Source organism: Podarcis bocagei (assembly GCF_964188305.1).
Source record: "Podarcis bocagei genome assembly, chromosome: 1".
Classification (NCBI taxonomy): Eukaryota; Metazoa; Chordata; class Lepidosauria; order Squamata; family Lacertidae; genus Podarcis; species Podarcis bocagei.
In genome coordinates this window covers 74,718,358-74,735,118 of record NC_138125.1, presented here as the reverse complement: position 1 = coordinate 74,735,118, position 16,761 = coordinate 74,718,358, and the positions used below count along the sequence as shown (strand labels likewise).

General features: G+C 39.2%; 1 protein-coding gene across 1 annotated transcript in view; it reads right to left on the bottom strand.

Annotated features, from left to right (window-relative positions):
- Positions 1–16,761, bottom strand: part of OTOG (otogelin) — a 98,268-nt gene that overhangs the window by 43,393 nt on the left and 38,114 nt on the right. The window contains exons 25-33 of the mRNA XM_081202064.1: positions 16,537–16,675; positions 16,134–16,268; positions 14,530–14,676; positions 13,977–14,096; positions 13,060–13,176; positions 11,508–11,664; positions 10,612–10,638; positions 7,714–7,881; positions 4,114–4,392 (exon numbers count right to left, since the gene is read on the bottom strand). Of these exons, the coding sequence (XP_081058190.1) occupies positions 4,114–4,392; positions 7,714–7,881; positions 10,612–10,638; positions 11,508–11,664; positions 13,060–13,176; positions 13,977–14,096; positions 14,530–14,676; positions 16,134–16,268; positions 16,537–16,675 (1,289 nt within the window). The remainder of the gene's footprint in view (positions 1–4,113; positions 4,393–7,713; positions 7,882–10,611; positions 10,639–11,507; positions 11,665–13,059; positions 13,177–13,976; positions 14,097–14,529; positions 14,677–16,133; positions 16,269–16,536; positions 16,676–16,761) is intronic.

The following is a 16,761-nucleotide window of genomic DNA, read 5'->3' as shown; positions in this document are numbered from 1 at the left end:
ATCATTCAAGTCATGGCTTTGCACCAGACCAGACACATTTCTCTGTAAAAAAAAAAAAAAAACTAGCCATGAAATTGAAAAGAAACCTAATGCCATCTGTTAAAGTTCAGTCATTTGTTTTCTATATAGTGAATAGCACAATCCTTACTTGATTAGGGAGCAATGCTCTGTACGACGATCATGGCACTTGATATGACAAACAACTCTGAAACTGCAGCTGTATCACTGCATAAATTTGCTTATTCTGGATAGCAAAATAACTATAGCAAAAAAAAAGTATATATACTATAGTTTGAGGTAAAAAATATGTTGTTGGCTAGATAATAAATCTAAAACAATTCCCTTCAATACAATGAAGGTGGGTTGTACAAGGGAACATAATTCTGTGCATAGAAGGCTTCTTCAGTATAAAAGAGAAATCAATAGAGGTTAAAATACACAGTACCTAGAAGCTAACGCTTTCTGCTGTGTGACCTTTATTGCAAAATAAATAGGCCATGTTGTCAACGGTTACAGTCCAGCAACATGCTTTGTGGAACACGACAACCAAATTTAAATGATGGAACTTTCATGTAGCTTGTAGACTCAACTTTTTTAAAAAAAACAACCATCAATTTATGGCTAGACTTAAGTCTATTTCATTTTGGCTCAAGATCCACAAAGCCAGGAAATTAGAAGCTAAGGTGGATGCAGTGACAGTGACTCTTTACTGTATGCTTAATTATAAGAGCTTTCCTCTGTGAATATCCTGGGTGTTATTTTTTAGTCAATTATGCTCAAAACAAATGGATAAGATAATTTCAGTCATTCACAGATTTAAGGAGATGAAATAGTAATCCAAATAATTGCAGTAAATATCTCCAGAGAACTACAACATTATTTTGTTATCAGCATCTGTTATATTGAAGGTGCTCTATCACTATGATATGCATGTTGGTATCTATGGTACACTTATTGCTATCAAGTTGAGAATCTTCACATGACCTTTATTAAACAATGGTTTTCTCTAGGGGTTCTTGGTCTTTAAAAATATTTTAGATATGCTTCAGAGAACATCAAGCCTATTCATGAAGACACTTTTGACCAAGGGGATTTAAAGGAGCAATTATCCTATTCCCAATATTTATATTCAGGAATAGCAGTTCCCAGTTAGAAAAGTTCTGCTCTAATATGCAAAGCATTTATGACAGTCAGCAGGAAACCCAATCTGCCTTTGCCTCTGCACTCTAGAACTGGTGTAACTTTTCCATTAACTTAAACAAATGCTGCTATATTTTTAGACCATGTAATTATCCTGCATCAGCAAGTCGGGCCTTGTGAAAGAACACTGGAGAAAGATTCAAGCCCCATGTTTCTTTGCTTATAAAACTCTGAAACCCAAATCCTCGGATGTGGTGATTAATGAAATGCCTCATGATCATTTGATATGATCCCACTTGCTGAGGTAAATTGTTTTAGTTTTCCACTGGCATAGATAGGATTCTTTGGCATGACTGGAAGGCGAGGACTTCACACTTTTAAAAAGATATACAATTCTCAGCTAATGCAGCACTAGGGAAGTCTACTGCAAATCTTAACCTCTTCTTTCCCTCTTAAAGAAAAAAGGCCACAACATTTTTGTTTTGTTCAAACTAAGGTGCATGTTTGTAGCACTTTATATCCTGGTAACAGCAATAGCTTCATGTATCCTGCTCCACTCTTCAGCACCATCATGATTAAAGGAATTTGTCAAGAGGCAACAAGCATTTGGCAGTGACAAATTCTGTCATTTTTTTGTGAAGTTGGAGTGTGCCAGCCAACAGCTGCATTAGGATCTCATCTTAGCATGCCCTCAAATGTAAGCAGATTCACAATGCCACTATTAACACTTTAATTCAATGGCTTGATAACAGGAAACTCTGCATGGCATGCAGTTGGCCCTTTCTGTCATGAAAATCAATGTGCTGGTAACTGTACAAGTAGCCTAAGCAGAGCCCCCCCCCCCTCTTCTTTCTTTTCTTTTCTTTTTTTTTTTTTTTTGCAACATTTCATGTTCTACCCTTTGCTTATAGGGAAAATAATATTTTAATTATATTAGTATGAACAGATACCCTATACAATTAGCTCAATAAATGCTGAACAGTTCAGTATTGGACTCTAGATTATTTGTAATAGCTGTAGATGTACTTGAAAGTATCTTCTGTCCTGTTGTGTGGGATACCTTTCAACATGTGCAGTGTGAGGATGTGGACAAAATCCTTACAAGTTTAGGTCTGATTCTATGCATGCTTCAGTCTTGCCTTTCTGGGTTAAAAGCTTCCAGATGTTACTAGCTAAGTGGGAATAAGGTCCTTGCAGTTCTAAAATTATCAGTTGTAAGACCACTCCCTAGTCTAAAAGTCCTTGTTGGATCCCTCTTGCTTGGACAATTACTGACTAATCTACCTTTTCGGGGCAATGTAACTAAATGGATGCTGGCAACCCAACTCCAAGAGGTCTTGGATGTTATAGATTCTTTGAACCACTTTCAGGCAGATTTGCTACCCAGATTTGGGACTGATAATGCCTTGGTAAGAGTCCTAGTCTAGCAATGTGACATCTTTCAGTGACCCTTAATACTATCAACCACATTAATCTTCCAGATTGCCTATCACAGTTGGGACAAGGCAGCATTGTCATTTCCTGGTTCTGTTGCCACACTGAAGGTAAGTTTTAGAATGAGATGCAGATGGGACAGTTGGTCAACTCTTTGGCCACTGGCTTGTAGGGTGCCACAAGATTCCATATTGTTCTCAGTGCTATTTGACATCTACATGAAGTCTCTGGAAGAGGCCATCCAAATGTTTTGGAGTAGGCAGCAGGGGTCATCAATATATTGATGGCACCCCATTCCACCTCCATATTGGCAGCAAGGAGGAGGCTGGCTGAGCCAGAACTGGGCAGAACACCTCTACTTAATCCAGTGCACAAACACAGATATGGCATTGAGGGAGTGGGGTAAGATTACTTTGCCTGTTAATCTACATAGGGGGAGCTCTTGATGATGGTGACAAACTCTACCAAATATTGATCTTTAGGGATGATGCTTTAGGAATGGGTTAAGTGACTGAACTAGTAATGCCAGAGGGACCAAAATGAGATTCCAAAATGGACCAGTGGAGACTCCCTAACAAAGAAACTCTTAATGATTCCTAAGTATTACGTCTCCCAATGACCATAGACTCCCTCAATGAGTAATTCCTCAGAATGTTCACGAATTCAAGGCCCATGAATAACAGCAGCATTAAATGTCACAAGCAATACAGTGATAAGGTCTGCAAGGTGCATTCTCTAAGGACTGATCAGAGTGTACATTAGCCTACAAAGTCAACCATCATCTACACATATCTGTGGACAGGCTCAGTGTTTGAATGGGTAGATTTCATATCTAAATTAAAATTATTTTGATTCTCGAAGACATCATGTTGCCATAATACCAATCTATTCCAATTAAAAGTATATATTTTGGACATTTGCCATTACAAGGGTTTCATGGTGCAGAGTTAACAATTGGAAATTAAACTGCCAAAAGAATTCTTCCAAAAGAAGCACGCTCAGGAAAAACAGTGAGTTTTAGGTTGGGGCAGATGACAACAACCACATACTCAAGAGGTAATTAAGAGAACTAACCCAAATAGAGAATATATAGTCAGTAAACAAAAAGCAGCTTATCTGACCTGATTATGTAGTTCAGACCAACAAAGGAGAGTTTCAGTGAGAGTAATGGGTTAACACTAAAGAATTTCAGTGCATGTGCCTACAAAACAGCTGGTTGTGAACTTCTGGTCTGCGTGCACATGATCTCATTTTACATTTCAAGCTAGAGAAGAAAAGAGGAAGGGAATGGCACTTGATTTGTAATAAAATTGAACATTATATTCCTAGCTGGATGAAGTTATATTCTGAACCTGGTAAAATTAAAGGAACAAGTTTAAACTACAGAAATATCACACTCACAGGATGCTGTGTTTTAAATTGATTGGTCATTTATGAGAACTCCTATCAGGCATTGCATGATAAAAGATGATATCAAACAAAGGATACCAAAATCAAGTTTGAAAATGTAGCCACCACAATTCATACTCAAGTACTTACCAACAAGTCTGAAAAGTGTAGCAAGTCTGAATGCCTCAGAGTGGCGATATTTAACAATATTCACAGAAGCAGCAGAAATGTAGATGAAGGCTCCTGGCACTGCAAATGACTCAAAGGAGCTATATCCTGAAAGCCATGTGTTTTTGTGGATGGCAAACGTTGATCTGTTTTGAAAATGTTCACTTCTTTCCCACTTGGCGAGAACCAAGGTATTGTTGGAAGCTAAATGAAGAAAATAATTTGGTCTGTCAGCTGATTCAAATGAAGCCAGGTTTGGATCTGGAAAACAAACAGCAATAACAAAAAATAATTACCTGAGCTGAGCAGAGTTTTTTTGAGTTTTGCCTCCAGCACACTACACTCTGTTTTGACTGTTTCTACTTTTTAAAAACACAGGCAGGTTCTGCTAGGCTCAGCTTAGCCCAAAGCGACTATACTATCTCATACTATCTTTAGGCATTGAAGAGAGAGCAAGCCTAGTAGAAGGGACTGTGAGGGTGCCAGTTTAGTTCAATGTTCAAAATCACAGAGTTCTTCCCAATGCTACAATCACTGTGCTGAGGCATTTCTTATGAAGCAGGCAGCCTTTTCGCCACGTCAAGTTTCCTTGCACCTCAGAATACTAAATTGTGCAGGGAGTCTTCACACACAGAACAGATACATGCTTCAGGAGTTTTTTGCCCATGTGATAACAGCAAAAGTGGTGGAAATCATGTGACTTTGGGGACAAGGCTAAATACTGGGGTGGGGATGTGTCAGATCTGTCTGTACTGTGAAGAACGAAACAGATTGGCTTGATTTAGGGCAGTCTTTCATGCTGTTAAGTTGGATAGCACCATTAACAAGAGGGAGGGTATAGGTGGATCATGATAGCAGTTGCACTTACTTTTCTGAACTTTGGCAGGTTTCTTACCCAGGGACACCTTCCTCATGTCACCAGTTTCTAAACTGATTACATATGCCCCCCCCCACACACACACACACAAAAGCTAGGGGAGGAATGTGATTTCTACTTCCCCAGTCTAAAATAACAGAGTCTGCCTTTGTGGGAGAACTGGTGCAACTATCCTTCTGAAAACTGGTGGGCTTCATCCTCTCAGGAGGAGGTTGCTATATCTTCAGTTAGCATCTAAAAAATATAGTAACAAATAAAAAAGACATTAAATAAATAAATAAAGGTTTTCTGCATGAAAACCCCAGGATGACTCAGCCTGAAATCTGGAGTGGCTTCTTTGCCTTCAGATTCATCCATTTATGTGAAAAGGAAAAAGCTATGGCCATTTTTAGATCTCCCATTATAGTCAAATGAGAGAAAAAAAACACCTCTGGTTTAAGACATCAGATTTGGACCAGAATAATGAGTCAAATCAGAATGACAAAGATCAGATCCAAAATTGATCAGGCTGCTTCTAAATGCTATGGATACAAGGCGGATCTTGTGGCCGCTGCACACTCCTGTTAAGTACATGACTGAATAGGGCTATTGTTGTAAACAGAGGAGTTTCTGAAACTATAGACTGAGGAATTTCGAAACACTACATTTTTCAGAGAACATTCTAATTCCATAAAACAAATGGTGTTTAACAAGTTATATTTTTCATTAAACTCGCTCTCCCCAATGCCCAGGAAATACCTCCCACCAAACCCTTATTCACAAAAATATGAAGAAAGCAACATTTCTACTGTAGGTTCTTGTTTTTCAGTTTTTTCCTCATCAATTGGCCATCTTATACCAGAAAACATGTCCGTAACCATATGCGTTAGCTATATTTTTACTCTGGAATTTTCAACGGGTCTTCAAAATACAGAGACGCTGAGAGCAGATTTAATTGTAGGGTAAAGTAACTCTCACTAAAAGGGTGACAGAACTGAGACTCAGATGAGCATCTGTTGTTCCAAATATTATTTCACTGTACATTGTGTTATTTTGCTTAAAATAACCATAAAACTACTGTAAAATCAACTGTCCCCCCTCAGGGCTGGATAATGTTTCTTTAAAAATCCTGCAGAGAGAACAAATAATCTCTGTTAAACAGATGTTGTGTGATGCACAGTTCATTACTCGGGAATACTGTCTAATTTTCCAAGATGACAACATTTATTGTGTGAATCATAATTGCACCAAAGGAACTGACGTTTTCTTCCATACACACAGTAGCGAGAAAACTGGCAATACCAGTGTAAACTACCAATAGCTAATTCTTGTAACAATTTCATTAAGTTTCAATAAGCATTGGTGAACTCCAAGAGTCACCTCAGACAATGCACATGGAAGGGAGTGAGAGTGTACCTGCCCTTCTCTGACCACCTAGCATAATTGGCCCACATGAAGATATTGTGGGACAGCCACATAAAGCCATAACATATAAATAAAGTCTGCATATGTGAACATCCGTATGCTAATTTCATGAAGATGATTTCCCGATAAAATCCAGCAATAAGATGTCCACTGAAGGAAAGGGGATGTTTTGCAATCCACTTCACAACTTTGAACAGTGGGTCACTTCAATTTGGCACTTTGAACTTTCACCTCAGCAGGAACTCAAATAAGAGTTTTGCTTCAGAAGATTCAATACTTTGTCAGATCGATAATAATGGGCAAATAAACAAATGGCTTTCATTTTCTTATGTTGGATGCCATTTACACAATTTTTAACAATATGCTTCCTTAATCTTTCCTTTATTGCACTACTATCTTCTTTTAGTTATTTCAATAACAGTTTTAGATTTTGATTTTTTTTTAAAGTACCATTTACTCCACAGACAACATTGGCTTGTTTGCTTTCTCATTTCTAAATAAGGAAGCAAAAATTAATTTTTTTAAAAAAATTAAATTTAAAAAATGGTTGAAGAAAATATTTTTGTAAAGTACAAATAACCACACATTCAATTCTAAAGTGGAGTAGATATCTGGCTAAGCAACTATCAAGAAACTCCAAAATCATCTCTCACATCATTCATACATCACTCACTTTTTTCTGTTATCTGATTGCTCACTCATGCATGTTTTAAAAACTCAAATAATGAAAGGTGGTGTTGGAAGTAATCCTAAAAACCTCTTTACACTTGTGGTTTCCCACTTAACTACAGTCCCACCACCTGCCAACCAACCATAATGTGAGCTCAGCTGACCTAACCATTTGTACCTCACTAATTCCACAGCTGGCTGCCTGTTTCCAGACTTCCTCCCATGCTTTTCTACCTCTGTTCCTGCCACAGGGAAGATAAGGACTGCTGGGTCTACAAATCTGTTGATCTGAAAAGCTGAAGTGTCTGACTATTTATAAATCAGCAATCACCTTGTGAAGATCCACTCATTAGATAGAGATTTTGGCAGACAGCCTTCTTGTTGAGAACCTACTGATAGATGTAGAGTGAGGTTTAATGCTCCTTCTACAAAACTTCCTACATTCTGATGCAGCCAGAACCCATGCTGCCTACTAAGGAAGGACTGCCTTGCTGGGGGAAAACATTGGAAAAGGATATGAAAATAATACCATTTCCCCATTGTTTGTGTCTGGTACTTAAAAGAAAGATGCATCTGAAATGAGCATTGCCTTTGCTAATTTTCTAGATATTTTACAGCGACAGTGAGTTTACCATGTGCTTTTGGCTTATACAGTCCCGATGTCAGCATAAAGTGTACTGCATCTCCAGGAGCAATAGCATCTCCTCTTGCTGGAAAAACAGAACCATCCAGCAGCTTGGATCCAATTGCAATTTCTCTGTCCAAGAAGCTGACCAGCTTGTAGGGGCCCTTTCCCAGAACTGTCAAGAGAAGGCAAGGTTACATTTCCTGTTGAATGCCACAAATGCTTGTATCGCACATGTTTATTGGTCAGTTTGTACAGTGGCAAAGAAAACACCACCATCAAATGACATCAGAACTACGAGTCACGTAAAAGCTGTTAGAGATGTGCAATGTTTGCAAGCTCAGCTTCAAAAATGGTTTCAACCTTTTCTCCCTCTGTCAGGAGGAAAGTATCCACGTTAGAGTTCTTCCCTATGTTAAAGCCCAGTGCTCATATAGGTGGGGGGGGGGGAACCCCTGGAAACAATCATTTCCACCGCAAACACAAACATTATTAAAGTGGGCTGCTAGTGTGTAAATGCATTGGGTACAATTCAAGGGCAAAAGTCGGACCCTGCAGGCAGGGCAGGTCACCAAAGGTTTTATGAAAAGCTTGGGCTTGTGGAAAGATTGTCAACTACATCCCAAAGCTAGTAGGGGCCAAGGGTTGGGCTTCTGCATATATCTGGATTTGGGCAGTAACATTCTGTTGTTTCTCCTGAGCCGGAGACCTAAAGGAGAAGGGACTTGCTCTGGAGATTTATGTACCCTAAACGACATTTTATTTAATTTGTCCCACCCATCCCGCTAACTGTGAAATAATTTCACAGCACCCCAGATACATATCACAATAGCTAACTTAAGTCCAGCATGCAGACTTTTATCAAATTAAAATGCAGAGGGTGATATCCAATATTAAGTCATACGCTTAGTGGACCCATTGAAATCAATGGACCTAAGTAACTTTAGTCCATTATTTCAGAGCACCTATAATTTATGCAGACATCCCCAAAGATGTTACATGAAAAAACAGGGACCAAATCTGATGTACTATTGCAGACCCAGGCTAGCACTGTGATCAGGCCCAGTGCTGTCAACATAATGGCAGTGATACTGGTTTGGGATCCATCAGAGACCAGATCAACTCAGCCCCACCCCAGATTGAGCCCCATGCCCAGATTTGGGGAGAGGGGGTGTTCCACAGACTCCTGATGGTGGGAGCAGCAACCAATGGCCTTCCCACCTGCCTGCATGTTCAGTGAGGAGAAGGGGGGCCAACAGTGGCTGTTTTAGCAGGGAAAGCTGAGCAGAGGGACACCTCCACTCATTCCAAGCTACTGCAGCCTGCTGTTAAGGGCATTTGGATTGCTCAGTAAGTACTATAAATCAAAATGTATAGTGAATTCTGTAAAAAGCATGCAGCTTATCAATAAAAATGTGCTGCCAAACTATCACAAGGCAGGATGTAATTGAAAATCACTAATATGTGCAAAATAATGAGTTGGATCTGAATGTCCCTTCCTCTAATGGAAAGTGTCTTCCTCCAATGGGAAACCTGAAGGAAGGACTTTTTCCATTGACAGAAGGAAGTCTTTGGATCGAACCTAGTATATTCAAGCAATATTGAATCAAAATTCATGGCAACTAAAATACTACCTAAGATTTATTAGTTCTGCCTTGCCACTAATCTGGAGGGAAAGATGAAGACAAGTGGATGATAGTTTACCACTTGCTAAGCCTTTCCTATCCCTTCAGAGGGAAGTGGAGCTGGTACTTAGCGCCCATCCTGTCTGATACACAACAAAAGAAGACCTTAGACTCTCACTGTAGTTTTATTGCACACATTCATATGTTTAGAACAATATCAATACTATCTGAGGAAAACTCAAAAGAAGTATTAAAAGAATAGAAAACTAAACAATTTCAACCTGACTTTTTTAGATCCCCGCCCCCATTACTCTATATATCTAAAATACATAAATATGCCAAACATGGATATGGATATGGATATGGATATGGATACGGAGTCATACCCTTTTAGCTATATAAGAAAGTGTACAAGATGAAAGTGTCAAGTGATGTGTTGTTGATTTCTTACACCAATAATGAATCTGAATATAGTAATAACAGCCAGGGAGAGACTAACAGTTATCAAAACTTGCAAATTAGCTCCCTCTTGAGGCCCTTCAGGGAGGAAAACACAGAGCATATCTCTGGCAATTGCACATTACATCTGAACATTTTCTGCTGCAAGATGGGAAATGCAACTATTTTATTTTATTTTGTTTATTTTTGTAGATGTAGTAGTAACAAACAGTGGTACAAATAGTAGTAACTAGTAATTCTAAGGTATGGAATCATGATGCAGCAGTATTAGACGGTACAGTATTAAACATGATACTTGATAAAACTTGATAGTAAATATTAGGTAAATAATAGGAGAGGCAGAAGGAGGCAAAAATCTGGATTTGGCCATTCTTAACTGTTTTATGACCATTCCAGGAAAGATGCACCTGTACCAAATCTTGAAGTCATATCCAAATGGCAAGTGCAGGTCTCTATCTCACAGAAAGCTTTCAAGTGCTGAGGCGCACACAGGAGGAACAAGGATGGTAATCTACTCCTTTTGTTAATTAACTTTATACTCTCCTTTGCCTTAGAAATACTGTTCAGAATGTGAGATATTAGATGGAGAGTGCAGGAGTGCAACTCGCTCTCAAATGTATGGAATAATTATGTGGATCAGATATAAATTTGATCCACATTTGATCCTGGTATACATTTCAAGGTTAATCAGAACTGTACCTGTATATTTAAACAGGAATGAATGCTGCTTTGATAAAACTGGATATGAAGTTGTTGTTTTATTAAAAGTGGACAAAAAAATACTGAACTGTTTCATCATCAGTTCCCCATGATTTGCTTACCTTTATTGATATATTCACAATCATAAGCTGAAAGGAAAGGAAAGGAAACAGTGAGCAATATAAATCTGGAACACAACTAGCAGTATGTTCTGTATACATATGAGCATATTTTCACAATCACATTCCATTTTTATTCAGACTGGGGAGAGAAATTAAGACTGGCAAATTCATTAAAAACTCACATACTACTGACTAATAAATCTGATACAGAATGAAGTATAAGCTGCAATGAGCAGATGCTTATCCTTGTGTGACCTCTAGTGGATAAGAATAAGCTTGGTCATACATCTTTGTACATCTTTTCTGCAGAGAGATGAGAATTTGATGTGAATACAACAGCTTTTGCATCTTCTAGAGGAAATGCATAATGCCCAGCTTTGAACTTAACTTTAAAAGACCAGAAAGAAATCTGAATCATTCACACTTCTTGTACTTCTGCTTAAATGGAAAAAAGGTAGAGCTTTTTGCCTTCCGCTCACTACCAGTTGAGAGAATTCTTTAAGCACCAATACTCCTTCAACACAACAATGTCCCACTAAGCCTGGATCTCACTGCTCACTTAACTAGGATGACCAGCAGAGATTAAGTGGTTTGTAAATTCTAGAGAAAGACAGCAGAAGAGATAAACTTCTAGACTGCCATGACTCAAAAGGAAGGTATAAAAACAGATCTATCCCTGGCACTGGAATTGATTGAAAACCTGGCCTCGGAGTAAAAAGGCTACAGAACAGGGTATTGGTTCAGTTTTCTTCTGCAAAAGGAATAGGGAATCCATAAATGCCTAGATTTTCTCACTAGCAAATCAGAAATGCACGCATTGCAGTAATTAAAGCTAGGTGCAGACACAAATTCTTGCATTCTATTTCAGCATGCAAAGAATATTTAAGCATACTTACGACACAATCTCGGAGATCTCCAGTCTACTGTAACTCCTTGTTGACAACATTGATGTGCATAGGCTGAAACACTTGTGCAGAAACACTCACAATCCCCTCCCTGGTTACAACCACATGTGTCTGTCAAACAGTTTGAATAAAACCAGGTGACATCAACCTGAAGAAGATAATTGTTACTGTAACATATCATTACCTACACAAACATTGGCAACCGTGTTTTCAGCACAGAGCCACAGATATCTAAAAAGCAAGTTCCAAAGGATTCTGGCATGCAGCATTTACTGTTGATTTGTATTGAAAAAGTTCATCACTATGTCCTTTCATATATGCCCTGTTGTTTTGCAACATTTGGCACTTCCGGCCTTCAAAGGTAAGCAAGGCACTGGGGCTTTCATAAGAACAGGGTCCTAGAGTCCTTCTCCTACTTCCCAAAGCCTAGTTAGCACTTTTCCAGTTTTGGGAAAGAAATAGGAGGACTCCAGGACCCTGCCAGATCCTCATGCCTCCTTACCAAAGTTTCTATATTGTGAACAAGAAAATAAATATGAACTAATATGTGGAATTTATTGGCCTCCTAACATTTATATACAACATTTATGATAGTTAAAACTGGCACAGATTTAACAATTAAATAATCTTTTTCTTTTCTTCCCTGTGCCACAACTTGGTAATACCTTGTTCCTGGCATTATCAATTCATCAGTCAATCATGCTACACCATTGTACTGTGCTATACAGTGGATGCTCGGTTTGCGAATGTGATCCATGCAGGAGGCACATTCGCAACCCGCAGCGTTCACAACCCACAGCGCCACGTCTGCGCACATGCGGGTCACAATTCAGCGCTTCTGCGCATGCACAGTAACCCATTCCAGTACTTCTGGGTTCGGTGCGGTGCGCAGCCCGAAAATGCGCAACCTGAAGCATCTGTAACCCGAGGTATGACTGTATATTGGTGCTAATGCTGCTATATCTGATCACTGCAAACATAAATCATTTCACAGTTAAGATTATTCTATGTTGGGAACATCTTCCTTGCAGTTCTAAAAACAGCAGTAACTGGTAGTAATTACTCTGGATCATGGAATGAGAAGAGGAAAATAATTGCTTCACCTAATTGCTTCAGGTGAAGACTGCACACTCTGTCAGCACAATGTGATCACTGCCAGCAGGCTTGGAACCTCAGCAAGTTAATGTAGAAACACTTTTTATGTGAACTGATGTCTTTATATTGGTAGGTGAGCATGCAATGCCACAATTTGTGTTCAGACACTGGTTGTATGAACTGTCACCTCCACAGGTCAACACAAATTCCAGATGGGGACTTCAAACTCATTAGTGTTCCTGAATGGTCAGTCTTACAGGTAGCCATATAGAACCCAGTTAGCATAGTTACTGTGGTTGTTCTTCCTGCCCATCCTAAATGCAATGCAACAGACTTTATGATCAAACTGTAAATGAAAGATCAGAGTTCTACATTATTCTAATATGGAATTCAGGAGCTATACATTAAAAACCTTAAAAATTATCATTATGCATGAGCAGCTACTTACCACTGGATGGCAAGACTCAAATATTTCACTTAAGAGTATTCCACATTCTTTCTTGGCAAATGGTTCTCTGAGTGGATTTAAAATGCATGGATGCCGAATGTCAGAGCTGTCAACACACTGAATCCAAAAGCAAAATAATCAACCAGGAGAACATTTTCTTATAAGCAGTATGGTTTTCTAACTTTTAAAATAACCAAGAAGTGTAACATACACTAGGTTCTCTCCCCCCCCCCTCTCTCTCTCTCTGTGTGTGTGTGTGTGTGTGTGTAGAGCACAGCTGTTCTGAACAGCACACTGACTGTCCCCCATGCATAAACACCTATAACCACAGAAGAATTCACCATATCTAACTGTCTATAATATGTATAGAGTATTTTCTTACCAGTCCCTAAAGTAAGATGACTATCAGTATGCTGCCCATTCTGATTTTAAACAGTCACCAGGAGTTGGGATGTGGACTCATGCAAACATACACACACACACACACACACACACACACACACACACACACTTTAAGAGGCATTGATATACTTCTCCTTTAAAAGCCTACTATTTTGGTCATGTTGCTCCCCTTATTACTCCTTGGCCCCATGTACTGAGAGTGGCATATTACTGCTATATGTTTGCCAAAGGGAATGTGCTGATGGTTGGAAAAATCCAACTTCGGTATCATAAAGCTTCTGAAAGTGCCCTCTATTGTCATTTTTTAAAAAGAGCTACATTGGGGTTTGAATAAAAACAAAGTTACACAATAGTACAAACAATGTAATACTTTTAAAATTATCATTTTTAAACAATTGTTTAGCACTACTATTCAGAACATGAAAGCCAGTAACATACAGTGCAGTTGGTGCTTGATTTTAAATGATAAAGAACTATGTAGTGAAATAGAATGAGTGACCACTCCAATTATTTACCTCTACAGCTGCCCAGCTACTTCCAAATTCTTGTGCATTTGTTAACTCAAAATTTTCTGGAGTTCTCATTTCATTTATTGTTTTTGAATCAAAATTTCCACATAATCCTGTCAGCACACCCTAAAAAGAAGGCAAAGTTATTATGACCAGCTAGTGGCATTTTGTTTTCTAATCAAAAGTCCTGTAGAAAAATCTCTGTTACCAAAGGCATATAATCAAGTGCCCAGTAGTACCCTTCAAATATTCTTAGACTACAACTCTCAATATTTATGACTATTGGTTGTATATTGGACAATATATGACTGTATTTCACCCTAGATATGGCAATGCTCATTATTTACTACAATATTTCATTTATACAATAAATCTAAGCTTCTCAATATGTTAAATATACGACTCATTCTAGCCAAAGCCAAATCCTTGGAAATCCCATTGACTTCAACTAGACTGTTAAGTATAATGCAAAATCTCTCCAAGAAAAATGAATGGGGTTTCAAAGTGCTTAACTGTAACTACATCATACCCATAATTAGATGAGGCAATGTGCTCTTACCTGCCATTGAGGTCCTATCTCTACATGAACAGTTGTTCTTTGATCCCACATTACTGTGATGTGTTCATTAGGAAAGTGAACAAGTGTGAAAAAACCAGCTTTCCATATATGCACTTGCTGCAGTTTGTCTAGGTAACTCAATGGACTCTGTTAGGAAAAGCCAGCCCACACATATTTATTCATTCAAAGCATTTTTATACCATTTCATTAATATATATCACAGCAATACAATATCCAGTGGGATGGCAGTAAGTGTACTGAATACTAATGGTAAGGTTTAACATAGAATGAAAGCATAGTGTTGTTTATGCATGCTGTAAAGCGATCACCGTAAGGGCCATCATCCAAGAAGGCACAAAGTGATCACAGATAGCTGTGGCATCATCAAAAGGGCCTCATCTGCTCATCTCAGTGCATGGGCAGATCTATATGGGAGAAGGCACTTTCTCAAAGTCGGATGCCCCAGCAGCTTGTTAAAAGGTAAAGGTAAGGATAAAGGTACCCCTGCCCGTACGGGCCAGTCTTGACAGACTCTAGGGTTGTGCGCTCATCTCACTCTAGAGGCCGGGAGCCAGCGCTGTCCGCAGACACTTCCGGGTCACGTGGCCAGCGTGACGAAGCTGCTCTGGCCAACCAGCACTAGAGCAGCACACGGAAACGCCGTTTACCTTCCCGCTATAAAGCGGTACCTATTTATCTACTTGCACTTAAGGGTCTTTCGAACTGCTAGGTGGGCAGGAGCTGGGACCGAACGACGGGAGCTCACCCCGCCATGGGGATTTGAATCGCCGACCATGCGATCGGCAAGTCCTAGGCGCTGAGGTTTTACCCACAGTGCCACCCGCATCCCACTAGCAGCTTGTTACAGGTTATTTATTAAGGGTTTATGTGCTCGTGGTGGGTTGCTTCAGTGAACTGCCACACAGCTGCATTCTGTACCAGCTGCAGCTTTAAGGGCAACCCCACATAGAGTGTGTTGCATCAATCCAGTCTCATGGTTATTAATACAAGGATCACTGTAAAAGTTAAGATAAAGGACTCCTGGGTGATTAAGTCCAGTCAAAGGCGACTATGGAGTGCTGTGCTCATCACACAGTAAAAGTTTGTGTAAACTACATTTAGAAGAACTTCAGTGTCTTCTGAACATCTCTCTAGGTTAATATTATTTAATATATGGGTCTGTTTTTTCAAAAGATGTGACGTTTCTTGGCTTGAAACCATTGTTTAAATTATGCATGCTTAGAGGTTGCGTGGTACATATGTCTAATGTGCAGGGTCCATTTTGCATTTTTTCTGCATGCTGCTTATCACCTTGCTTGACACACACACACACCAGCAAATCCATCATGTGATGTCAGGTGCAAGCATGTGCAGTGCAAAACACAAAGGCACTGAACAGGAAAATATGTATATGTGTACCAGAGCTGGCTCAAGCACAAGGCAAATTGAGGCAGTAGTCAGGTGTGGGAGAAGAGGGTGGCAAACATTTGTAGGCTTGCAGGGTTGGTGAGCAGAGCAAGCAGGGGCAGCAGTCCCTAGTACAGTTATACCTATGTGTCTTTCCTTCTGCTATGTGTCTTTCCTTCTGCGGTGCCAGAGCTTACCGGATCTCCAGTGTCATCGTCAAATATTATGAATGATTTTCCAATGTTAATGAAAATATACTTTCTGCAAATGATCCCAGTGTTAAAGCAATTCACGTTTTCTATGATGATCGATATACTAGTAATTGAGGAACTCTGCAGAAGGGGGAAAAAGCAGCTGTTGACATTTGATGAAAACCGGTCTAATGTGTCCAATTCTCCAGCCACTCTGATCCCACCCCTTAATGATATCTCTCTCTGGCTCTGAAGATAGAACTCACACAGAGATGGCTGGCAGCAGGTAAAAAAATGCCACCAGCCTTACTTTTTAATGCAAGCTTTATTCAACTTAAAATTTAGAATAAGTAGTATGTTGTTTTTTTAGAAAAAATCAAAACAAAACAAAAAACCCTCAAAGTCTTACCTTAACCAGGTAAACCTTACAGTTCCCAATGTAATCAAAGGAAAGTCCATCGAAAGTTCTGTAATGGCGGTCTCCATATGTAGTACACATTGATGGGCAAGGATGGAAAGTGCATTCAAATGACCCATGATAGCAGATGCTGGTGATGGTGGAAAGAAAATCAAGAGATATAATTTCAAAAGTAATTGTAATTATCAATGCACAAATAAGTCTGTTAATCTTCTG